This window comes from Colletotrichum aenigma (assembly GCF_013390185.1).
Source record: "Colletotrichum aenigma strain Cg56 chromosome Unknown KSG_Cg56_contig06, whole genome shotgun sequence".
Lineage (NCBI taxonomy): Eukaryota > Fungi > Ascomycota > Sordariomycetes > Glomerellales > Glomerellaceae > Colletotrichum > Colletotrichum aenigma.
Window position 1 is genome coordinate 3,034,573 of NW_023500912.1, and position 21,244 is coordinate 3,055,816.

Consider the following 21,244-nt stretch of genomic DNA (forward strand, 5'->3'; position numbering starts at 1 on the left):
CAGCCACACGCATTACCACCTCACCACCCGATAACCGGTTGCTACCAAACGTCGTCCCGTGGGGCTGAGCATGAGCAGCAGCAGCAGCTCTTGTCGTGCTCTCACAGGCTCAGGTCAGCAGTGAGAGCCTATCTCCGGTCGTCTCACCCGACTTGAAGCTGAGGGCTGACCCTTCACAGTGACAGGCGGAACGTGGGCGATTGAAAACCCGGTGCCAAGTGGTTTAGAGTGTCTTTTTGAGGGTGCAACCAACCTGCAGTAGCGAATGCAGTAGTGAGCTGCCGCAAAGGGACAGCAGAGGGAAGAAAAAACAAAACAGCTGAGCCTCCGCAAGATGACGACCACCACGCCGGGCCACTTTAATTGCGTGGACTTATGGAGCCCGACGTGCAGCTCTGGACGTGTCAGACAACGAACTGTTGTCGATCAAGGCAAATCTTGATGTCGATGGTCTCCTAGGGTGCCAATGGTGTTTATGGTGACTGAGCAACAGACCACCGATCGGCTTCCAGTGGCTGGTGATGGACGGTGAATCCTGGCAGAGAAGACGGGAAACAGGACTTTGCTGTGCCCAGCAGATGTTACTGCCATAGTAGGCCAGTAGACTGGAGGCAAGCTCATGTACCGATACTGCGCACAGTGTGGCAACACGATTCACTCTCTTCCCAGTTCTCATCTGAACCACAAGCTCACGACACACGAGTCCGACCGGCCAAACACGTCAAGGACGAATGAGAAACGCGAGAGACAGGACGCGTACCATGACCTCTTGCGGTCTAGCCCTGAGGTTTTACAGGCACACGAAATGTCAATTTGCTTGACTTCGCCGCCGTCGACCCGGTCTTCGGATGGAGGAGATGGGCAGGGTCGGTCGCTAGCACTCGCAGGCTCTCAGCCAGTGTTGGGTCGGTCTTGGTGTTGGTCTTGGCCCGGCAGTTTCTCATCAACCCGCGGCAGCATCGACAAGGCTCCTGTGCAGGTGTGAGCAGATTTGATGTGAGATTGGAATTTGGAGGGGTAGTCTTCCCTCCACGATCCCGCAGAACTGATAGGCTGCAAACCTAGCAAGGTGACGACAACGAGCGCAGATGCCTCTTTACATGAAGAACACCGACTTCTGGAAAGACGTCGATGGGATCACGGGAAGCAATGCCACAGGGCAGCTGGTACCTGCTCGTAAATGCAGCACATCCGCCTCTGCTAGGTTTGACGCCAGTGTCAGAAAGAGGTAGCCGTGCGCAGGCAGCACAGCCAAAAGGTACTTTTTTTCTGTCTCTTTTCTTAATTCTGGCGTCACCGGTTTCTGCCCTACGGATTCCATGACCCCTGTCCGCCGCTCGCAGACGCTATCCGTAAGTCGGTTCCGATAACCACCCCAGATCCTCCTCCTCATCCTCATTTCCGCATGTAGGCATTCGTGAGGATCAAGTGTTCGGCCATGATTCTCTTTTGGTGTTGGCGTTTTTGTCGTTATGCATCGGTCATCTCCAAAGCCCCTCCAGCAAAGAGTCAAGACACAACGTAAAAAGCCCTGCGGACATGTTCGAGCATGGATGATGATTCGAGCGATACAGTGTTCCCGCACGGCATGTGGGAGGTGGAGGATAGCTCTACTCTATCGCCGTACCGCAGTCGGCAGGTATTCGTAAGGCGCGCAGCCACGACGAGCAGCAGCAGCAGCAGCAGCAGCAGCAGCAGCGTCTGCGCAGTGTAAAGGTGTGGATTGGCCGCTCGACGCCGTTGCTCGGGCGAGGGATTCCCCCAACGGTCATGGGTGTTCCTAGAAGGACCGGGGGCTGAGTCGCGCCGCTAAGCTGTGTGGAGGCGAGTTGCAGCCCGTCAGCAGCCAGCCAGGGGACAGTGACGGGAGCAAGTGGGCACACCGTAGGGCAGGTCTGTTGACTTTCCTTCACCTCAGTGACAGTCACTGATGATTGCGGGCATTGTTCCGCAGGCAGGGCACGCACCAGGCTGAGATCATAGGTACGGGCTGCGGTAGAGACACGAGAGAGAGGGCTGGAGGAGCACTGGCAGCAGGCCCCACTGACCGCGACCGCGTCCGCAATGGCTTGGCTGCCAGTGCCGACCGACCGCCTGGTGCTGGTGTTGGTGCTGTTCCTGCTGCGCATCACTCTCACTCTCTGCTGCTGCTTCGTCCCATCTCCACCAAAAACTCGTCGCTGTACTGCGCCACGTCCGCGTCCTTGTCCCTGTCCCCAGTTCCGTCCCCGTCCCCAGCCTGCCTGCTTGCACTTCGCCCTCTGACATCGACGTCCCGGTCTATGGATACCACACGCATGTACGTAACCGCACCCCCAACCTACTACGAACGACCAGTTTTATAAACATCAACGCTCGTCCGTCTTATGTGTGCCTCTTGCTTCTTGCTCCCATCACACTCACATCCGTTTATATCTCTCCCACCTCCTCCCAACCAACACTCAAGGGATCTCCTCTTCTTCCCTTTTCACCTCCTCTCCATCTCCCAAACTTTAAATCAACCAACCTTCGCTTTCCGGTACATTCGTTGACCAACAAGCCACTCGACCCACTCACTACCCGAGATCCATTTACAACCTCGACGACTACTACTACTGATTTTCCGATACACAACACACAACAACCGAAAATGGGTGTCGGCCGTGTTATCTGTGTGGCCCTGCCATTTATCCTCACCGTCGGTTCTCTCATCTTCTTGATGGTGGCCGCTCTGGGTGGTGTTTCCAACAAGGACCTTTACTTGTTCCGCGTCAACCTCACCGATCTCGAGATCAACCCCGTTTCACTATCGAGCGTAGTAAGCCGCGATGTGAACGCTCGCGCTCTGCTCAGCGGCGGCTCCGCCCCCGGCCTCTCCAAGGCCCAGACCGACAGCTCTGGCACCCAGACCAGCAACGTCACCGCCGCTGACCTCGGCCTCGACAACCTCTACGACATCGCTCTCTGGGGCTACTGCACCACCGACACCAACGGCGACAAGACCTGCACCAAGGCCAAGTTCAACTGGGCCGAGGAGTACCTGAACACCACCACCCTGACCACCATCGGCTCCGTCACCGGCAAGAAGGTTGAGCTTCCCGACGAGATCACCAGCGCTCTCTCCGCCTTCAAGACCGTCAGCAAGTGGACCCAGGTCGCCTACATCATCTCCTTCATTGCTCTCGGCCTTGAGATCGTCTTCGGCATCTTCGCCAACTGCACCCGCGCCATGTCCTGCATCACCTTCCTGATCGCCTCTCTCGCTTCCGTCGCTGTCTGCGCCTCTGCTGCTCTCTCTACCGCCACCGCCGTCGTTGTTGTCGGTGCTGTGGAGGCTTCCGCTAAGTGGTACGGTGTCTCATCTTCCTTCAACAACAGCTTTCTTGCTCTTATCTGGATCTCCGCCGCTCTCGCTCTCGGTGCCGGCTTCTTCTGGATGTTCACCATCTGCTGCTGCGCTCCCAACCACACCCGCAAGGAGCGCAAGCGCCAGAGCGACGGCGAGAAGCTCCTGCCTACCGGCAACACCAACGCCTACCAGCCTATCCACGAGGAGAACGGCTACTACAAGCAGCAGCAGGCTACCCAGTACGGTGCTCCCCGCTACGCCAGCGGTGCCCGTGGTGACATGGCCTACGAGCCCTACTCCCACCGTTCTTAAGCGATCTTTTGGACTAATGGGCGGTAATGTCTGTACGAAGAAGCTGTGCGATTTGGCACTCATTTGATTTTGCATCGTTGGCGTTGGGTAACGGACTTTATTATCACGAGCACGAACGACATGCGCGGAGGAAGTGGTTTACGAATGGTCTAGCTTGACGGGAACAATGGGGGAGGGCGAGGATTCCTGGGGATGGATGATACCCAACCAGGCTTATTGTCTATAGAATTTATCATGCTTATACAGCACAAAAACAAACACATTAGATTTTTCACACGTTGTTTTTCAAAACCACTTGTGAGCCATTTATTCGCTGGTTTCAGCGTTTCATGTGGCAGAATTCGTCCGTCAGTCATCGTGACAGCAACGTGCATTCCTAGGGCCACTCGCACTGTCGATGGATGCTTCAAAATTTCTCCCACACAAATCACGAACCAAAAAAAAATCTCTCCACACACAGAGCGCGAGAGGGGTGGTTGATGACTCGATCCACCAACCTTGCTGACCGGAACTGAGGAGTAGAAGGATTTCCTACCGCCGATGCGACAGCTCAGCCGCACAAGCTAGCATCATGATCCTGGGACAGTAGGCAGCAACAACAAACTAATTCGCTATTTTTTTTTTCTTTCTCATTTCTGCAGTAGCTGCGACGGGGAAACGAAACGCTCGTTCCTGCGAGAAAGGACTACATCAACCCCTCCAGGGTCTGGTGAGATTTTAAGACCCAGGGAAGACCGAAACCGAAGGACTTCCCAATGAATCATTATGCAGTTAGTCATCATTCTTTGATATTCGTCTGCCTTCTCAACTTTTCAAAAATAGCCGCGCAAGAGGAAGAGAGATGGTTTGGCAATAAGACCCAGGTAGGCTAACCGCCTCAAGCAGCAGAAACCAGAGGTAGCCCGGCCCTCACTACGGCGGGACCATCAGCTTACCCCCGTCACCGGCCTCTGCTTCCTAGACCTGGGTGCCACATCGAGTAGTGATGATGGCGGGCAGCAGCAGTACCTCCTGGCCGGAGAGGACACGGACCTCAAGGTCTACGACGGGGAAGGCATCCTGCAATGCCAGCTGAGGATCTTCCGCGCCCAGCCCATCCACGGCATCAGCGTCGGGGGCGGTAGCGTGCTGCTCTGGGGCAACCAGGCCGTGGCGGTCCTGCCCGTCAGCGTGATCGAGGCGTGCTTGTCAGGCAAGGCTGACGACCACAGCCCGCCCAAGATCGTGGAAGCCAAGGCGCCGGACTGGATCTACGACGGCGCCATCTGTCCCGAGGACCCCTCCCGCGGTGTGCTCGTGACGGCGCACAACGAGGCTCTCGAGTTCTCCATCACGGACGACGGACGGCACGTCGTGTTCGGGAGAATCGTCTCCCCGTCCCGGCCGATCCTGTACTCGGCCAACTCGACGTGGGTGTCTGGCTCCTGCGTGCTCATCGCCGGAGGCACCGTCTTTGGCGAAATCCTGCTCTGGAAGTGCCACTTTGACGATGGCAAGCAGCAGCCGTGGTGCGAGGTTCTCTTCGTCTTCACGGGCCACGAGGGGTCCATCTTTGGGGTGGACATCTCGCCCGAGATCGCGATGGGCGAGGACGGCAAAACGGCACGGCTGCTGGCGAGCTGCAGCGATGACAGGACCATTCGCATCTGGGACATCTCGGAGCGCGAGGGGGCGCCGCGGCTGCAGTACGACTCCTTTGGCGAGGCGCGGGAGACCGGGTTTGGCGGCGGCAACGACGGCGGCGCGGCACCCGCGGATCTGTCGGCCACGCGCGTTGCGTCGAGCAGGCCGCTCGCGATGGTGATGGGACACATCTCGCGCATCTGGCATGTCAGGTTCCCGCGCACGTTCGGGCCCGCAGGGGGCACGGTGTACTCGTTCGGCGAGGACTCGACGCTGCAGAGGTGGAGGTTGGACGTTGACGAGGTGCAGTGGCGGCAGGGCCTGAGCGGCGAAAGCAGCGGCAGCGGTGACGTAGCCGCGAGCCTGACGCATCTGGAGACGTACGCGAAGCATGACGGGAAGCATATCTGGGCGACCGCGTTGGCGGAGAGGAGTGGTGGAGAGGTGGTCGTTGCAACGGGCGGGCAGGACAGCAAGATCAACCTGTTGACTGACCGGTCCACGGCCAGGGTCGGCGAGCTGCCTCATGGGCTGAGGACGCTGGTTCTGAAGGATGTGGTTGCGAAGTTGCCGGCCAGGGGCCAGGAGTTTGCGATCCCGGCGGAGACGAGGGAGGCTTTTCACCGGTTTGCCTTCATCAGGAAGGATACGCTGCTTGCGACCAGCACGACTGGGAGGTTACTGGTCGGCTCGTTTGGGACGGAGCTGACCTGGGAGGAGATTGGGACCGACGGGACAACTTTGAGCGCTTTGAGGGCTTGCACGAGTCTCAAGAGCCCGATGGAGGGACTGGCGTTATTGGGTACTGCGAACAAGAAGATTTTCTTGTTCGGGGGAGGAGAGATTCGCGAGATCGGGACGGTGCCTGGGAAGGTTGCCGACATCTTCTGTCTGGGTTCTTCCGAGAGCGGAAAGCTCGAGTTCCTGGTCACGATACTCGGCGGCGAGGAAGCGATGCAGCTCCTCACGCTCGATCTGGAGACCTCAGCCATCACATCCATGATCCCCGTCGACCTCGACAACCGCTTCGTCTTCACAGCAGCCTGTCTCGTCAACGACCTCCTCGTGCTCGGCTCGCGACACGGACACATGGACGTGTTCCGTCGTTCGGGGGCCCAGCTCACCCCCTTCCCCGCCCCGGATCGCCGGACGGCGGACAGCACCACCTCCATCAAGCCTCTGGCGACCTCGCCCGAGAAGCACATCATCACGACGAGCAGAGACGGGAACTACCGCATCTACGAAATCGGCCCGTCTTCGCTCGTCCTCCGCCACGAGACGGCGCCCACAGCAGTCCCGAATCTCGAAGACTCCTGGATGTCCGGGACGGACCTGATTCTCTGTGGTTTCCGCAGCAAGAACTTCGTGGTGTGGAACGAGACGCGCCACGAGGAGGTCCTGAGGCTTGACTGCGGAGGCGCCCATCGCGCTTTTGCGTATGATAGGCAGGACAGGGTCAGGTTTGTCTTCAACAAGGCTGCTACGCTCGGCGTGTATGAACAGCCCGAGACGCAGAAGGCGGTGGCCTGGCACAGGACGTTGAAGAGAGGCACGCACGGTAGAGAAGTTAGGGCCATTGCGTTCTCCGGGCGGTATATCGCCACGGGTGCCGAGGATACCGCTATCCGTATCTGGGAGCACAAGGACTCGGAGAAGCCGCTTCAGAGGAAGATGCGTTGCGTAAAGGTCGTCAAGGTCCACACGGCCGGTCTTCAATCTCTCAAGTGGCTTGGTGAGGAGCTCCTCTTCAGCTGTTCCGGTAACGAGGAGTTCATGGTCTGGCGGGCGACGGATCTTGGCGCCGCTGGGCTGGGACTCATGCGCGAGGCCGTCTTCGAAGACAGAAGCGCCGACGGAGACTTGCGAATCACGAGCTTTGATGTCGCGCGGGTGGAGGGGGTGGTGGGAATCACCATGGCATTCTCCAACTCGGTCGTCAAGACGTATCGCTACTCAGCGGACAAGGGATTCGAGCTCCTGGCGACGGGCCGGTACACGGGCGCGTGTCTCACTCAGGTGCGGCATTTGAAGGTCCAGGACGGCACGTGGGAGGTTGTCACTGCCGCCACGGATGGCTGTGTTGGTGTCTGGAAGAGCGAGGGTGGAGAGTTCGTATTGGAGCACACTGTCAGGGTACACCAGAGCAGTATCAAAGCTCTGGATGTCCACAGCACTAAGGAAAGGGTTGTACTCTTGACCGGAGGCGATGACAATGCCCTTGGCATCACGACCCTTGACCCGAAGGACGGGTTCAAGCCGGTTGGCAGGGCGGGTGTGAGAAAGGGGCACGCAGCTGCCATCAACGGGCTCACGGTACTGAGGGTCACGGAGCGTGGGGAGATTGTGTACGCGACTGTGAGCAATGACCAGAGAGTCAAGATGTGGCGGGTCGGCTGGCGACAGGGCGTTGAAGAGGTCGCTTTGTTAGCAGACCAGTACAGTGGTGTTGCTGACGCTGGTGATTTGGAGGTTATCGAGGGTGGCAAGGTCGTGGTTGGCGGTGTTGGGTTGGAGGTTTGGGACTTTGGTGCAACGGTTTGATGAGCATAAGATATCCGTGGATAGATAAAAAGGACGATTAGGGATAGAGGCGAACAGACGCAAGATGAAGTCTATATTGGCTATTTGAGTCATATTTATTACGTTTACCAATAAGTGAGCAATAACGACGACCATCATGGCATGTTCCATTTGTAGTAGTCAGATCCATTCTGCGGTACATCACACCGGCCTCATTCTTTTAGTTCGATGTCTAAGCCCATGGCCCGTCCGGTTATTACGCAGTCCCGAGGTTGGCGTTCTCCCGGAGCTTGTAGTAGTTCCTACAAGCCTGGTCTTCACACCATGTGACCTCCTTAAACTCATCGTCCTCGGTGAGGTTGTGAGACACCAGGTCCAGAGCAAGGTACCACCCAGGGCTCGAAGGCGTCAACGGTCGTCCTCGATCATCCGTCGTGGAAAAACAGCGAGAAAGTTCTAGTATCAAACACTTTTTATGCTTGCCACAGCGGCGAAATTCAGACTGTAAATACGACTTGGCGTTCTTTGCCCACTTGAAATTTTCATGGCCATCTGGATTTAAGTGAGCATTGGACATCGTCAAGACCTGGCCCGGTGGACGAACAACAACTTACCAGGACTACGAGGGCAGTCTGCCAGCCAGTTCGGCGCTTTTGGTGCTTTGGGGTGAAGAAGAGGTTCGAATATGCCTCTGCCTTCGGAATGTAGGCAGAGACAAAGATTGGGGTCGAAGCAACCCATAGGGTCCAGGCGCCGTGGCCCTTTCTCGGGATACCACAGCAATGGGTCGCGCGCTTGTTCTTCTGCCAGTCTTTGTCGCAGCTTATCGGCGTTCAAACGAAAGGCCCGGGGAATACGGGGAAACGACATATGCACCGTCTTCACCAAACACATCCACTGGCCTAATACGAAGGCATCGTACTCAACCGGTGGTAGGCCAGGCTGGTGAGAGGCGTGCTCGCACAATCTCAAATAGCCGCCGTCTCGGGGAAATTTTGATGCCTCTGAAGATGCCTTGACGAAGTCATCCCAGGTGAATGTCTTGTGCTCACACAAGCGGATGTTTCCCTCACGACCGATGCATATTCGTTCGAGTGCCGCCTTGTTGCGCTCGGCCGCCGAAAACAAGCTGGCGGTGTGCTTTTGTTTGCATCCAGAGCAATACAATTGACATCTTGCTTTGGAAAACTTCCAATCAAATAGGTTACGATTCGCATAGCAGGGCGCGCAGAACACACTCGGTGCTCCAAACTTCAACGCGTCCACCGAACCTGGCGCTTGCACTGGCGATGCCCATAGGAATTTGTAGTCGCTGCCCTTGTACCGCCACTTTTCGAACTCGTGAGACGAGAATAGGCGCAGGAACTCGCGAGATGCCCGCCGGAGCTGACATATTGCCGTCAAGTCGAGTCGTTGCATCATGTTGAGGAGTATGTGGTCGGGCAGTCCGCATAGAGGGCTCTTCGCGGCGTTCTGCCAGACCGCAGCCATCCACGGGTCAATCCTTGCGTTCTTTGGCCATCCCAAAGCATTCAAATTGTTTCTGGACTTGGAACCATGTGTCTTTGGAGTGCTCGCCGCTGTAGTTTTGTCGTCGGTGGCACAAGGCCTGTCCACATAGCACACTTGGACGACGTCGCTTTCTTCACTGTTCGCCGATCTGTCGTCCTAGCTGATATCAGCTTTTGTGCTTAACAGAGTGAACTTTTCTAACCTACTGATTCTTCGTCACTTTCTTCATCACTTCCTTTTCCACTCTCTTCATCGTCAGTAGTGGCCCAGTCGCTAATTTCCTCTTCACTTTCTTCGTCGTCGGTAGTGACCCAGTCGCTGCGTGCATCGTCGATTGTACCATCATCCTTCTCTTGGAGACGCATCGATTCTTCGAGACTAATCGAATCTTCGAGATTCAAGATCCTCTGTAAGAAGTAAACCAGGCAATGTGCCATTTTCTGACTACCACGTCGGAGCGTACCATGTTGGTTGCTAGAATTCTCGAGTCCACGCGGACAACAAAAGTCTTAAACACAGATAGCCGTCTAGGTTGAAGCCACATAGAAGCCGTATATACACGTCGTGACTTTACCACTGCACCATTGGCTGTTCTCCATTGAGGCATACGGCCAAGAGGGTTCCTAGACTTTCGGCTAGGCTCGGAAGCCTACCTTGAGGACAGAGAGTCGAAGCAGGACTAAAGACATCGACAACGAAAATAAAAAATCCAAACACCCCCAGTTCACGTGCCGACTTGCTTTGGACGACATCTATGGACAGACTCAACACAACAGAGACAGAGATCTGAATTATGTGCCGTAGATCTCTACTTACTAATGCGGTTCGCGAGTATGCCTTTCCGCAGGCTGTATTTGCTGTGTTCAACGTCCTTACCGTCGTCTAATTCCTCATTATCACTACTTTATCCATAACCCGCACTACCGATCTGCGAATCTTTCTTCAGAAAACCAACTAACCACGAGATGCCCATGCTCAGCGACTTTGAAGTTACACAAGTCGTCGATGTAACCACTAGAGCATGCGGAGAGCTTTAAACCCCTGCTCCATTCGCCAGCCTTAAAACCGAATCTGCCACTCAGGGTGTAAGCGAATCTGACATGCATACAACCAAGCCTCTTCCTGCTCCGCCAGAATGAGCCGTTCTACTCCGTTCGTACGCTCGAAACAGGAATAGATTGGCCCGTCTTCGTCTCCGGTAGGTGCAGGGCCCTCGCCTTTGCATCGCAGACAAGCTCCTGGCCCTGGTCGCGCTGAGTTTTAGTTTTTGGACCCTACGATCCTTCAAGAGAGTAGGTATGATTAGGTAGCAGCGGTCTGCCTTAACCCACCCTGGTCGATGGACGGTAACTGAGACTAGGACTCTGGAGGCAGCAGAATTAAAATCGATGACGCCCTTTCTTCCCGTGTTCCTTCGTTTCTTCGTAGTCCCCTCCGTCTCTTTCGGTTTTGCCGCTCGAGAGGCGTGTGTTCCTGTCTCACGCAGAGGCGTACAACGGTGACCATGCAATCCCTGGCTTTTGTCAAAGCCTGCGTCCTGACGGCGGCGGCGGCTCTCGCGTCTACAGCGATAGCTGAATCAACCTGGATCAGGCCAGACGCGAGTGGCGACTCCAACTTTAGGGGCTGGCACATCCAAGGCGTTACCAGTAAGTCGCCACTTCGAGACTATCACGAGCTTTCTGGACATGACTGACCTTGCACTTACATGATGAACAGCGAGTCCAAAGTGGTGCGCAAACGGCCAGTTTAGAACAACGTCCGCGGGCTACGCGGGCTGTTGTACGGATACGAAGTGCCCCCTTCCTACCGACTGCCGTAGTAATGTCATTACTTGGGATGGAGGGAGCACGCATGACTGCAATGCCGGGGCGACCTGCTGGACGATGTCGGTTTACGCGACACCACCTGCAGATGGGGCGTTCAACAGAGACATCTGGTGTGCTGGTGCCAACACGGAGACGGAGCTGTTTTTGTCGATAGCAGCAACAGCAACCTCTTCGTCTTCTACCGGTTCGTGAAAACCCAACTCTTGCCAGCAACTCGCTCTGTGTTAACTCTTAGACGAAATAGGCCAAGCAACTTCCACTTCCACCAGCGCGAGCACTCCGACGAACACCTTCGCGGGCTCAGATTCGAGTTCAGGTTCAGGCTCGAGTAGCAAGGCATGGATAGCCGGCGTCGTCGTCGGCCCGCTTGTGGGAATAGCGCTTGGAGTGCTGGTTTTCTTCATGCTGAGAAGGAGATGGAAGAAGAAGCATGCTGCTGCGGCCGCTCCAGAGGGCCAGGAGGGCGCTGCGGCCAGCCATGGAATGCAGCAAGACTGGTCCAAACAGACACCTCCTGGATATGGTCAGCAACAATGGCAGACTAGCCCACAGCCTCCTCCATCGGAGATAGAAACAAACCGGTGGGCTGGGGGTCCCAGGGAGATGGACTCGGGATATCCTGCAGCTGAGTTGGACGGAGGACATGTGGCAAGGAATTGACTGCTCTGCTTACAGCCTGGATTGCTTCTCAGAGGCACGCTACTGACACTGTGCTAGACAGGATATCCAAGGTAGCTTATCGAAACATGATTGGTGAACCCCTCTACTACAAGAAAACACGTTATTCAGGAATTAACTTCTTCATCGTCAGCCGTTGTTGCGATTTGCTGACGGTAGGAGATGCACCAAGTCTACGACTTAGTAACCTGATAGTAGAGCTAAGCGAGACTACAAGATCCCCCTAAAGAATGTCATTGAAGAGAAAGCCAACCTTTTCTGAATTTTCATGCTTATTGCATTCGCATTCACAAAGATTCAAAAAATTAAAATTAAGAATTCACATAAGAATCATAAAACAGTACAGTCTGTTACACTAATAGCGTCCGCCCCCCCTTTTTACTGAAATTATATATATATAATCCCTATATATATATATAAAATTACTTAACACTATATAGATATTTATAATATAGTAATTAACCTATTTTAATAGCTTTGATTAATCTATTCCTATTAAATCTTATAATCTAAAGGTGGTATAATACCTCTTAAATAATACTATATATTTTAGTAAGTAAATAACAATTTATCTAAATATTATCTATTACTTCTTATTAATAATATATAGAAATAATAATATATATAATAACTAATATAAAATACTGTTAAAGATTCTCTTTAATATTTTATTTTGCTATTAATTAGAATTATTACACTTATGAAGAGGACTTATTAAGCTATTATTATTAAAATAACTACTAAAGAAGTTACTAAAAAGATTATTAAAAAAGTTATTATTCCTAAAACTAATCTTAAAACTAATAATTTAATAGCTTTTAAGTCTATATTATAAAGAAAGTATATACATATAGCCTTTCTATTATTATAAAAACTTTAAAAATATGTTTTATTAAAAAATAATAATAATATAAAAGAAATAAAAAAAGGATTTATCATAGAAAATCTAGCTTTAAAATACTTTATCTTTATTAATACTATTATTTTAATTAAATTTGACTTTAGTTAACCTAACTTTTTATTAAATTAGTTATTTAATTTATAAATAATATATCTATTAATCTTTTACTATAATATTAATAATATATTTATATTATTTCTTAATATATCTAAAAAAGAGAAAAAGATAAATAATAATAAACTAGTTTTATTATAAATCTACGTTATTTATAGCTTAATACTTAAAAGTAATAGTTTATTTATTCTTAATTTAATTATTAAAAGTATTATATATAATAGATTTAGCTTTATTAATATATTAAATATAAATAATAAAAACTAAAAACTAAATAGTAGTATTTAATTTAAACTAGAAGTAGTATATTTATATAATCTAAAAAAAGCTAATATTACTATTATTATTATTTAGAGAAAACTAACTAATATATTTAAATTAATATTAATCTTCACTTAAATATATCTATCTATTAAAGAAGTTATTTAGTTAAATATCTTATTAGTTAATATTATTCTTTCTTTTAAATAAACTAAAAGAAAAATCTACTTCACTATTAAGTAGTAATATAATTTTATATTAATCTCTAATAGAATAGTAACTAATATATAAATATTTTAACAAATAATTAAATAAGCGTTTTAGCTAGTATATAAAAAGTAATTAATTATAAGCTTAATAATTTTATAAATATTAAGTGTTAAAAAGAAGGTATGTATAGATAACTTCTCTATATATATATATCTATTTAAAATACTATAAATATAAAAATAATTTAAGGAATAAGAAGTTTAACTAATACTATATATTAAATTAAAAGTATTATAAGATTAAATCTTACTATGTAGAGAAATAAATAAAAGCTATTCTAAATAAATAGATTAATATTAATAATATAGAACTGTTTAAAGAACTATTTAGTAAGATATTTTATAACTAGTTTATTAAGGATTAGAAACGCTAAAATAAGAGAAATAAAAATATTATTAAAGTTAGTAACAATTAGAAAATAATAGTAATAATAGAAAAAAAGGCTAAAAATGTTATATTTCTATTATTAAAATTAAGATTTAGCCTAACTAATATTAATAGTAGTAAGTTATTATTATTAATATATATAGTAATATAGAAATACTAAATTATTATTTTTAGTATTTTAACTTATATATATAGCTATTATTACTAATATTATTATCATTAATATATTAGCTACATATAAATATCTTATAATATTTATTATTAACTTTTCTATTATTAAACTTTCTAAATATTTATTAACTAAATATTATACTTCTAATTTATTTATTCTTATTAACAATACTAAATTTACCCTAAAAAACTTTAGATTAAATAGCTAGTTTTATTGAATAGTTTATATTTATTATAATAAATAATATAATATGAATAAAAAGTTAAAAAAAAAGCTATAGAAACTATAATTAATAAATAATAGCTTAGAAATGATTTATAAATTACTAAATATTTAGTTAACTAAATAAGGTTTTATTTAAAATCTTATTAAAAATAGTAAAAACTTAATTAAATCCTTTATAAATAATAGGACTTATTATAGAAAGTAGTCTAACGCTCTCTCTAATATAATTTCTTATCTTAAACTTTATTTATATTATTAAACGTTAGAAAGAGATATTTATATTAAAATATATACTAAACTACTAAAAAAGATAACAATAACGTTAGTTAAAAACTTTATAGCGTTAATTTTAAATAAATTAAAGTTATTTTAATATGTTAATACTTTAATATTATATTAATTTACTAAATAAAAGATCTATAATATATTAATTAAAGTTAATTAATATAACAAATATGTATAGATCTATTTATTATTAAATATAGCTAATTTTATAAGTATTTTAGAACTTTTTAGTTTTATTTTATTAGTATTCCTATTAATATTATAGATATTATTTATATAGTTATAGATTAAATAAAATAAAGTTAAGCTAAATAATAAAGATAGTTAAATTAAAATCTTAAGTAATATGTTATTAATAAAGATATATTACTTAGAAGAAAATAAAAAAAAGAGTAATATAATAAGAATAATATGAAGTGTAACTATATATATAATTTTTATATAGTATATTTAATTATAGAAAAATCTATTTATAGTTATAGATTTAATACTACTACTCTATATATATAAAATAATAAAATTATTATAATCTTAGATCTATAAATAATATAATCCATTTTAATATTTCCTAGTTAGTTATACTTAAAATCTCTAATTATACTTAAAATCTCTAACTATAGTAATATATTATTATTATAAATTATTACTATAAATATTAATAATATATTTCGGCTACTATATAAATAAAATTAATATATATATGTAGCTACTAATAAAAATAATAGATAGTTATATATTTCATATACTTTAGTATATTTATAGTTAAAACTTTTATAATGTTACTAGCTATAATTATATATTTAATAATCCTCTTTCTTATAATAATATAATTAAAATCTATTATAATTATATAATAAAGATTTAAATTACTTATTAACGTTTAATATTTATAATTTATCCTCTTTTTTATAATTTAATACTATTAAATATATATTTTATTCTATTAAAATTAATAAATAAATAGCAAAAATAGCTTTTAATTTGTAATAGATAACACTTAATCTCTATAATATAATTATATAGATATTCTATAAAATCCTAAATATTATTCTTATTATTGTTCTATTTTAAATATATCTTCTTAATATATTATTTTAGATTACTAAAATACTCCTTAATAAAACTAAAATCTGATAAATATAGAGGTAGAAACTTAAAATTAATACTTAATATTTAGTATAAATCTTCAATTTAAGATATATAATAATAAGAGAAGTTATTTATATTAATAATAATAAAGTTTAGCTTTAGAAAATATTTATATTTTAAAATAAAATACTCTTTTAACTAATGTAAAAAGCTATTACTATTAGTTATATTATAATATATAATTAAATATAAAATACTATTTAATATAAAAACTAATAAGATTAATACATAAAAATTTTAAAACTAATTAATCTCTATAATTTAAAACATAATAAGCTTTTTTAGTATTTATTTAGTCTTCTATATCTTAATATCCTTATTAATACTAAGTTTATTAATAAATACTAACTAGTTAGAGTAATATTATTATATATAGTATAAATATTTATATTATAGTTTGTCATTTTATTAAGTAATAATAATTATAAACTTCTTATTTATTTAACTAAATAAATTTAATTATTAACTAATTATAAAATAATTAATCTAAATCTTAAAAGTTTTAAATAGGAAATCTTATATCTTTTTAAGAAATAGATTATTATAATACTATAGTAGTTTAAAAAGGTTTATATAATATTATATTTCTATTTTCTATTAATTCTAATAATATTTCTTATATTTTTATATTTTATTAATAATACTATATTATAATCTATATTATTAAATCTTTTATTTAGTATAGCTAATAATACTTACTAGCTTGTAAGTTTTTTAATCTTTGAATCATAATATTATTATAATTGCTAACAGCTATAAATGTAATATTCTAGATATTATTATATTATTATTATTATTTAATATCTTTTTTAATATATCTAATATAATAAACTGTAAATATATACTAACTAATAATACATAAGTAATAATTAATAACTAAATGTAATTTATATAATAATAAATCTTTAATTATAAATAAGCTAAACTATCAAGAGAGTTATTACTTTTATTAACTATTAAAACTATTTATTCTAAAAAACTTATATTAAGCTTTTTAATATATTTTTATATTACTTAAAACTATATAAACTATATATTAAATAGATATATAAAGTTATGTAATAAGTTTCTTCTTCTATTCTTTAGTAAATATTATTTTAATTTCTTATAAAAATAAAAAATACTTTTTACTAGTTAATTAGTATAGAGATAAAATAACTAACTAAGTTAGTAATATCTCTATAAGTAAATTAACTACTATAGAAGTATTAGATATGTATTTTATATCTCTATCACATAGTTATATATTTAAATATTACTATAATTAGTTATAATAATTAATAGTAATTAAAGTACTAGCGATAGATTTAGTGCGTTTTACATACGATACGGAAAAATATATATCATAGCGTAAAATTAGCTTTTTTTTCATGTTTTTATATAAGCAGGGAAAAAAAGGGGGGGCGGACGCTATCAGTGCAACAGACTATAGAGACAACAACAGCAGTAGAGGACAACAATAACAACAATAACAAACAATAACAACAACAGCAGTAGACGACAGCAACGGCAGGGAACGACAACGACGACAGGGAACGACAACGACGACAGGGAACGACAACGACGACAGGGAACGACAACGACGACAGGGAACGACAACGACGACAGGGAACGACAACGACGACAGGGAACGACAACGACGACAGGGAACGACAACGACGACAGGGAACGACAACGACGACAGGACAGATAACAACAATAGAGACAACAACAATGGAGACAAAAACGATACTTAGCGGTCCAAACTTGCATACAAAAGGTATTATTGAACTAGCTGATGTAAGGACAGTCTGCTTTTCTGGCAGATAGATAGATATACAATACCGTCGCGCCTAATAACACACGCGAACACAACCTATAAATACTGTGATAACTTATATATGCAAACCCGCGAGGAGGTATTCCCGATGCCAAAGCCAAACGAACCACGCTATGCAGCCCACCACTCTGTCTACGATCCCCTTGTGATGTTGGGACCAGTCCCGATACCGGTCAACGTCCTGACAAACCAGTGTGCCCAGCTTTCCGTTTCGAGACTTTTCTTTAACTCCTCGGCGCGCTTCTCAACGTCCTCGACCTGTCTCTCGAACAACCTGACTCCATCTTCGACGTCGTCGACCTTGCTTACGAGACCGTTAACCTCGTACTCTAGTCGCGCAACCAGTACCTCCACCTCCTTAATGGCTTCAGTGATGTGCGCTCGCTCTTCGGCGATGAGCTCCGATGAGCTTTGCTTAACCCGTTGGTAAGCCTCGCTGAGCTGGTAGTAGAGGGTCTGAAGGTCTTCCTGTTCGTGAGCGTAGTGCTCGTCCATCCCTTCAACAGCCTTGACCTTAGACTCTACCCAGGGGTTGACGTCTCGTTTGATAACTGCGATAGAATCGTAAAGGCTACGGGCGAACTCGGCTAGACTGGCTTGCTGTTGCAGAGCATCGGCTGTAGCAAAGTGCTTATCGTCATAGACCTCGGTGATCTCCTCCCATCGCAGGACGGCTTCCTCTGCTTCACCAAAGGATAGCCTTCGAGGCCACCGAGCTTCATTGAGGGGATGTTTGTAGGAGAGCCTAGAGACCGCGATAGAATGACGCCGCTGCAGAAAACCCACAGCATTGTTATCACCTCGCTCCGCCTCGAAAGGCCCATGGAGGTCCGCTTCATCAACCACTGAACCAGCCACAGATGCTTGAATCTTTTCAGGCTCCTCTGTCACGGGCCCGTTTGGAGGTGTTGCGTAGGCACCTTCTACACGTGTCGAGCTGGGCTCAGAAGCTTCGCGAATTTGCTTCACCTCTGGGGACTTCAGCAGCTCCGGGGACCTCACTAGTTCCTGTGATGATTCCGGAATTGCCTGCGCTGCGTCCGCCTCCTTCTTGAACTGTGCCAGGTACTCTTCTGGCTTGTTCTTCCAAGTGAAGGCTCTACCAACAACGACGGGAGACGATAAGGCTGCTGCAGATGTATGCGCCAGTGCTGAGATGGGGGCGCTGTTGCTGTAGCCATTCTCACCAAAATCGTCTCTGCTAGGACGACTGGCATGACCTCTCAAACCCGTTCCGACGACGTCTTTAATGCGCCCAAGCCCGGACTTGGCATCGCTGACTCTGCCAGCAACCGACTTGAAGACCGTTTTCCTAAGGGCGTCTTTATCTCCGGGTGCGTCGACCACACTAACGGCCGAGGCAGGCGCGGGAGCTGAGTAGACCCCGGAAGATTCCTCTCTATGCTTCTGAATTTCTTCTTCGAGAGGCATTGATTGTGTTCGCTTGCCTGCTTGGACAGCTAGCTCGTCTTTCCCAAATAGCGGAGCACCAATGTCCGATGATTTTTCCTGGAGTTCAGGAACCGTCTTTCGGGGTCTGCCGTACCAGAGCCATTTTGCACGCTCACCATAAGCCAAGGCAATGAACTTGTCAATGTCGACGGTCTCGATATCAGCAATGCCAGCCTTATCTTTTCCGCCACTAACCATGCCGATGACCAGCTCACCCCTCTTGCCGCCAATTTCACCGACGGCAGACTTGACTGCTTTCTGCACGCCCCAACCTTCACCAGCGGCTGCTTTCGCAGTGGCGCTATGGAGCTTCAGAATAGTCGGACGATCCAGTCGTCTCGTCCGCTCGAGCTTGTTTGATTTTTGGAAATAAGCAATTCCTCGCTTAGTGCTTTCAATGTCGAAGACATCTTTGGATACTGGAGCACCGTAGTAGTGTAGACGATTTCTTGCACCCATCAGCATGCCCAACAGGGCCGCTACCGTTGTTGGTCCCAGGATGCCATCTGTCGGTTCGACGTTGTACGATTCTGCGCCGAGCTCCGTCCACCAGTTTCCGATGGACTCCTCCGTCTTGTCGCACAGTAATCCATCGATGTATTCGTTATCCAACTTCCCAAACATGAACAAGGAAACCTGGCACAGTTTGACGAGTTCTATGACTGACTGTGGAAAGGGGACCTTCTCGCTGGTTTTGTAGAGCTGGTAGAATTTGGCTTGAGTCGGGGGTATGGGGTCCGCAAGAGTCATGCCAGATCGACCGGAACATCCCAGTCGCTTGAGGTTCTCGTTGACGATGAAGGCCTGGCGATGGGTGCGAATGTCGCCCTCAGGCACGGGTATGACTGTCAGGGCCGAGGGAAAACTGCTCAGGTTGGTGACCATAACATCGCCCAGCGGTGTTTCCTTGGGTCGGGCATGGTATTGGTGGATGGCCCTGAAGTAGAATCGCAGTCGATCTGACCAAGTGCTCTCGTCCGCGGGGACGGCCAGCACGCCAACCACGACGGAATGCTTTGGGTCGCCCGTGTAGGTAACAATCACTAGAGTAGGTGACTTGCGCGAGCATGCCCATTGTTCCACCAGATATAGTTCGTAGCCTTGCAAGACGCCTCGTCGCTCGATAACGGTCACAGCTGGATCACTCTCAAGGTACCTGCAGAAATGTCAGAAATTCGGCCTCCCTACACTCGACGAAAACCTCACCTGAAGGCTACAGGATCGGCGAAGACCCATTTCTTCTTGGCCGCCGGTAAGGGAGATGGTGTCGCGGACTCGACAGAGGCCTCCTTTCGCGCCTCCAGAGGCAGGGGTGTGTCCAGGGGAGAAGGGCCTTTGCTCCGTTGCTGTTGCTGTTGCTGAGACGCAACCCTCGCCAGTGTCAAATCCTCCCCACGATGCATTCGCGGGTCGTTGGGGAAGGGAAATCGGAACGCCATCCCCATAGGAGCGCAGCATCGACGACACTAAAGCGCCCAGCAGCTCTACCTCCACGCGGTCGCAGTCGAGATCATAGTCGCCTCAGATCGTTCGGTCGGTCGAGCTCGCAGACTGTCACAGATGCAGAAAAAGGCGCAGAGAATTGAATGCCGCCCTGCATGTGACTTGCGCGTCTCTTTTGGTCGTTCTATATCGTTTCCTTCTGGTTCGGAAAGCGGTCGGCATGTGACGCAATGTAGGTAGGTGCTGCTGTCGTGGATTGGTTGGGCCGCTGCAGGAGCTGTACCACGGGCTGCTTCAGCGAATGGATAACGGGCAAAAAAAAGGGTGGCCGCGGTCAACGCTAATGTTCCAAGGTAAGGTCCCCCGTCTCTCCGCGATGGCCCAAAGATCTACCGGGCTCCCAGCCGCAGCGCGACAGCAGCAGCTACCCGGCCCCCTGCCCGTAATTATGCGAGACTACTGCCTGAGCACTCACTATTGTCATTGCTATTGTCGTCGCTGTCGCTGTCGCTGTCGTCGTCTTCATCCGCTGTCGTCGTCCGTTACTGTCGTCTGTAATCGCCTCTATCGTTATTACCATTGTTATTTCTACTATCGTCATAGTTGTACCCGTCGTCGTCCCTTATTATGATGATTTACAGTCGTCCTCGATCGAGGTTATGTTCATACTACAGGTATTAAGTACATAAGTACGAAATACATACAACCGCCGCAGCAACAGCAGCTACCCCGGCCCCCTGCCCATAATTATGCGCCCCCTCCTCGCCCACACCTGCCCGACTTCGTGCTGGACCTGACCCCGGGCCTTACCTGCCACCCGGGCCGCCCATTTCGCCGTTGCGGCAACTCAACCTATGCACTCTGGGCGGGCAGTCACAGCACTGTGTCACCTATGGGCCTGCGCACTTAGCCACCCGTGGACCTCCCCCGGCAACTCTGGCCACTGATTCAGCTACCGAGCACG

General features: G+C 46.0%; 3 protein-coding genes across 3 annotated transcripts; 2 read left to right on the forward strand and 1 right to left on the reverse strand.

Annotated features, from left to right (window-relative positions):
- Positions 1–2,629: 2,629 nt before the first annotated feature.
- On the forward strand, positions 2,630–3,640 carry CGCA056_v009847 (uncharacterized protein; the record flags this gene model as incomplete). Its single annotated transcript, XM_037325094.1, has 1 exon — positions 2,630–3,640. The coding sequence occupies one exon, from the start codon at positions 2,630–2,632 to the stop codon at positions 3,638–3,640; it is 1,011 nt and encodes a 336-aa protein (XP_037177063.1).
- Positions 3,641–10,799: 7,159 nt separating this feature from the next.
- On the forward strand, positions 10,800–11,994 carry CGCA056_v009848 (uncharacterized protein; the record flags this gene model as incomplete). The annotated part of the gene is made up of 5 exons (XM_037325095.1): positions 10,800–10,944; positions 11,015–11,308; positions 11,369–11,647; positions 11,842–11,855; positions 11,962–11,994. 5 exons carry the CDS (start codon positions 10,800–10,802, stop codon positions 11,992–11,994), a joined length of 765 nt encoding a protein of 254 aa, XP_037177280.1.
- Positions 11,995–17,517: 5,523 nt separating this feature from the next.
- On the reverse strand, positions 17,518–20,282 carry STB2 (the record flags this gene model as incomplete). The annotated part of the gene is made up of 2 exons (XM_037325096.1): positions 17,518–19,993; positions 20,044–20,282. The coding sequence occupies 2 exons, from the start codon at positions 20,280–20,282 to the stop codon at positions 17,518–17,520; spliced, it is 2,715 nt and encodes a 904-aa protein (XP_037176935.1).
- Between the last annotated feature and the right edge of the window lie 962 nt (positions 20,283–21,244).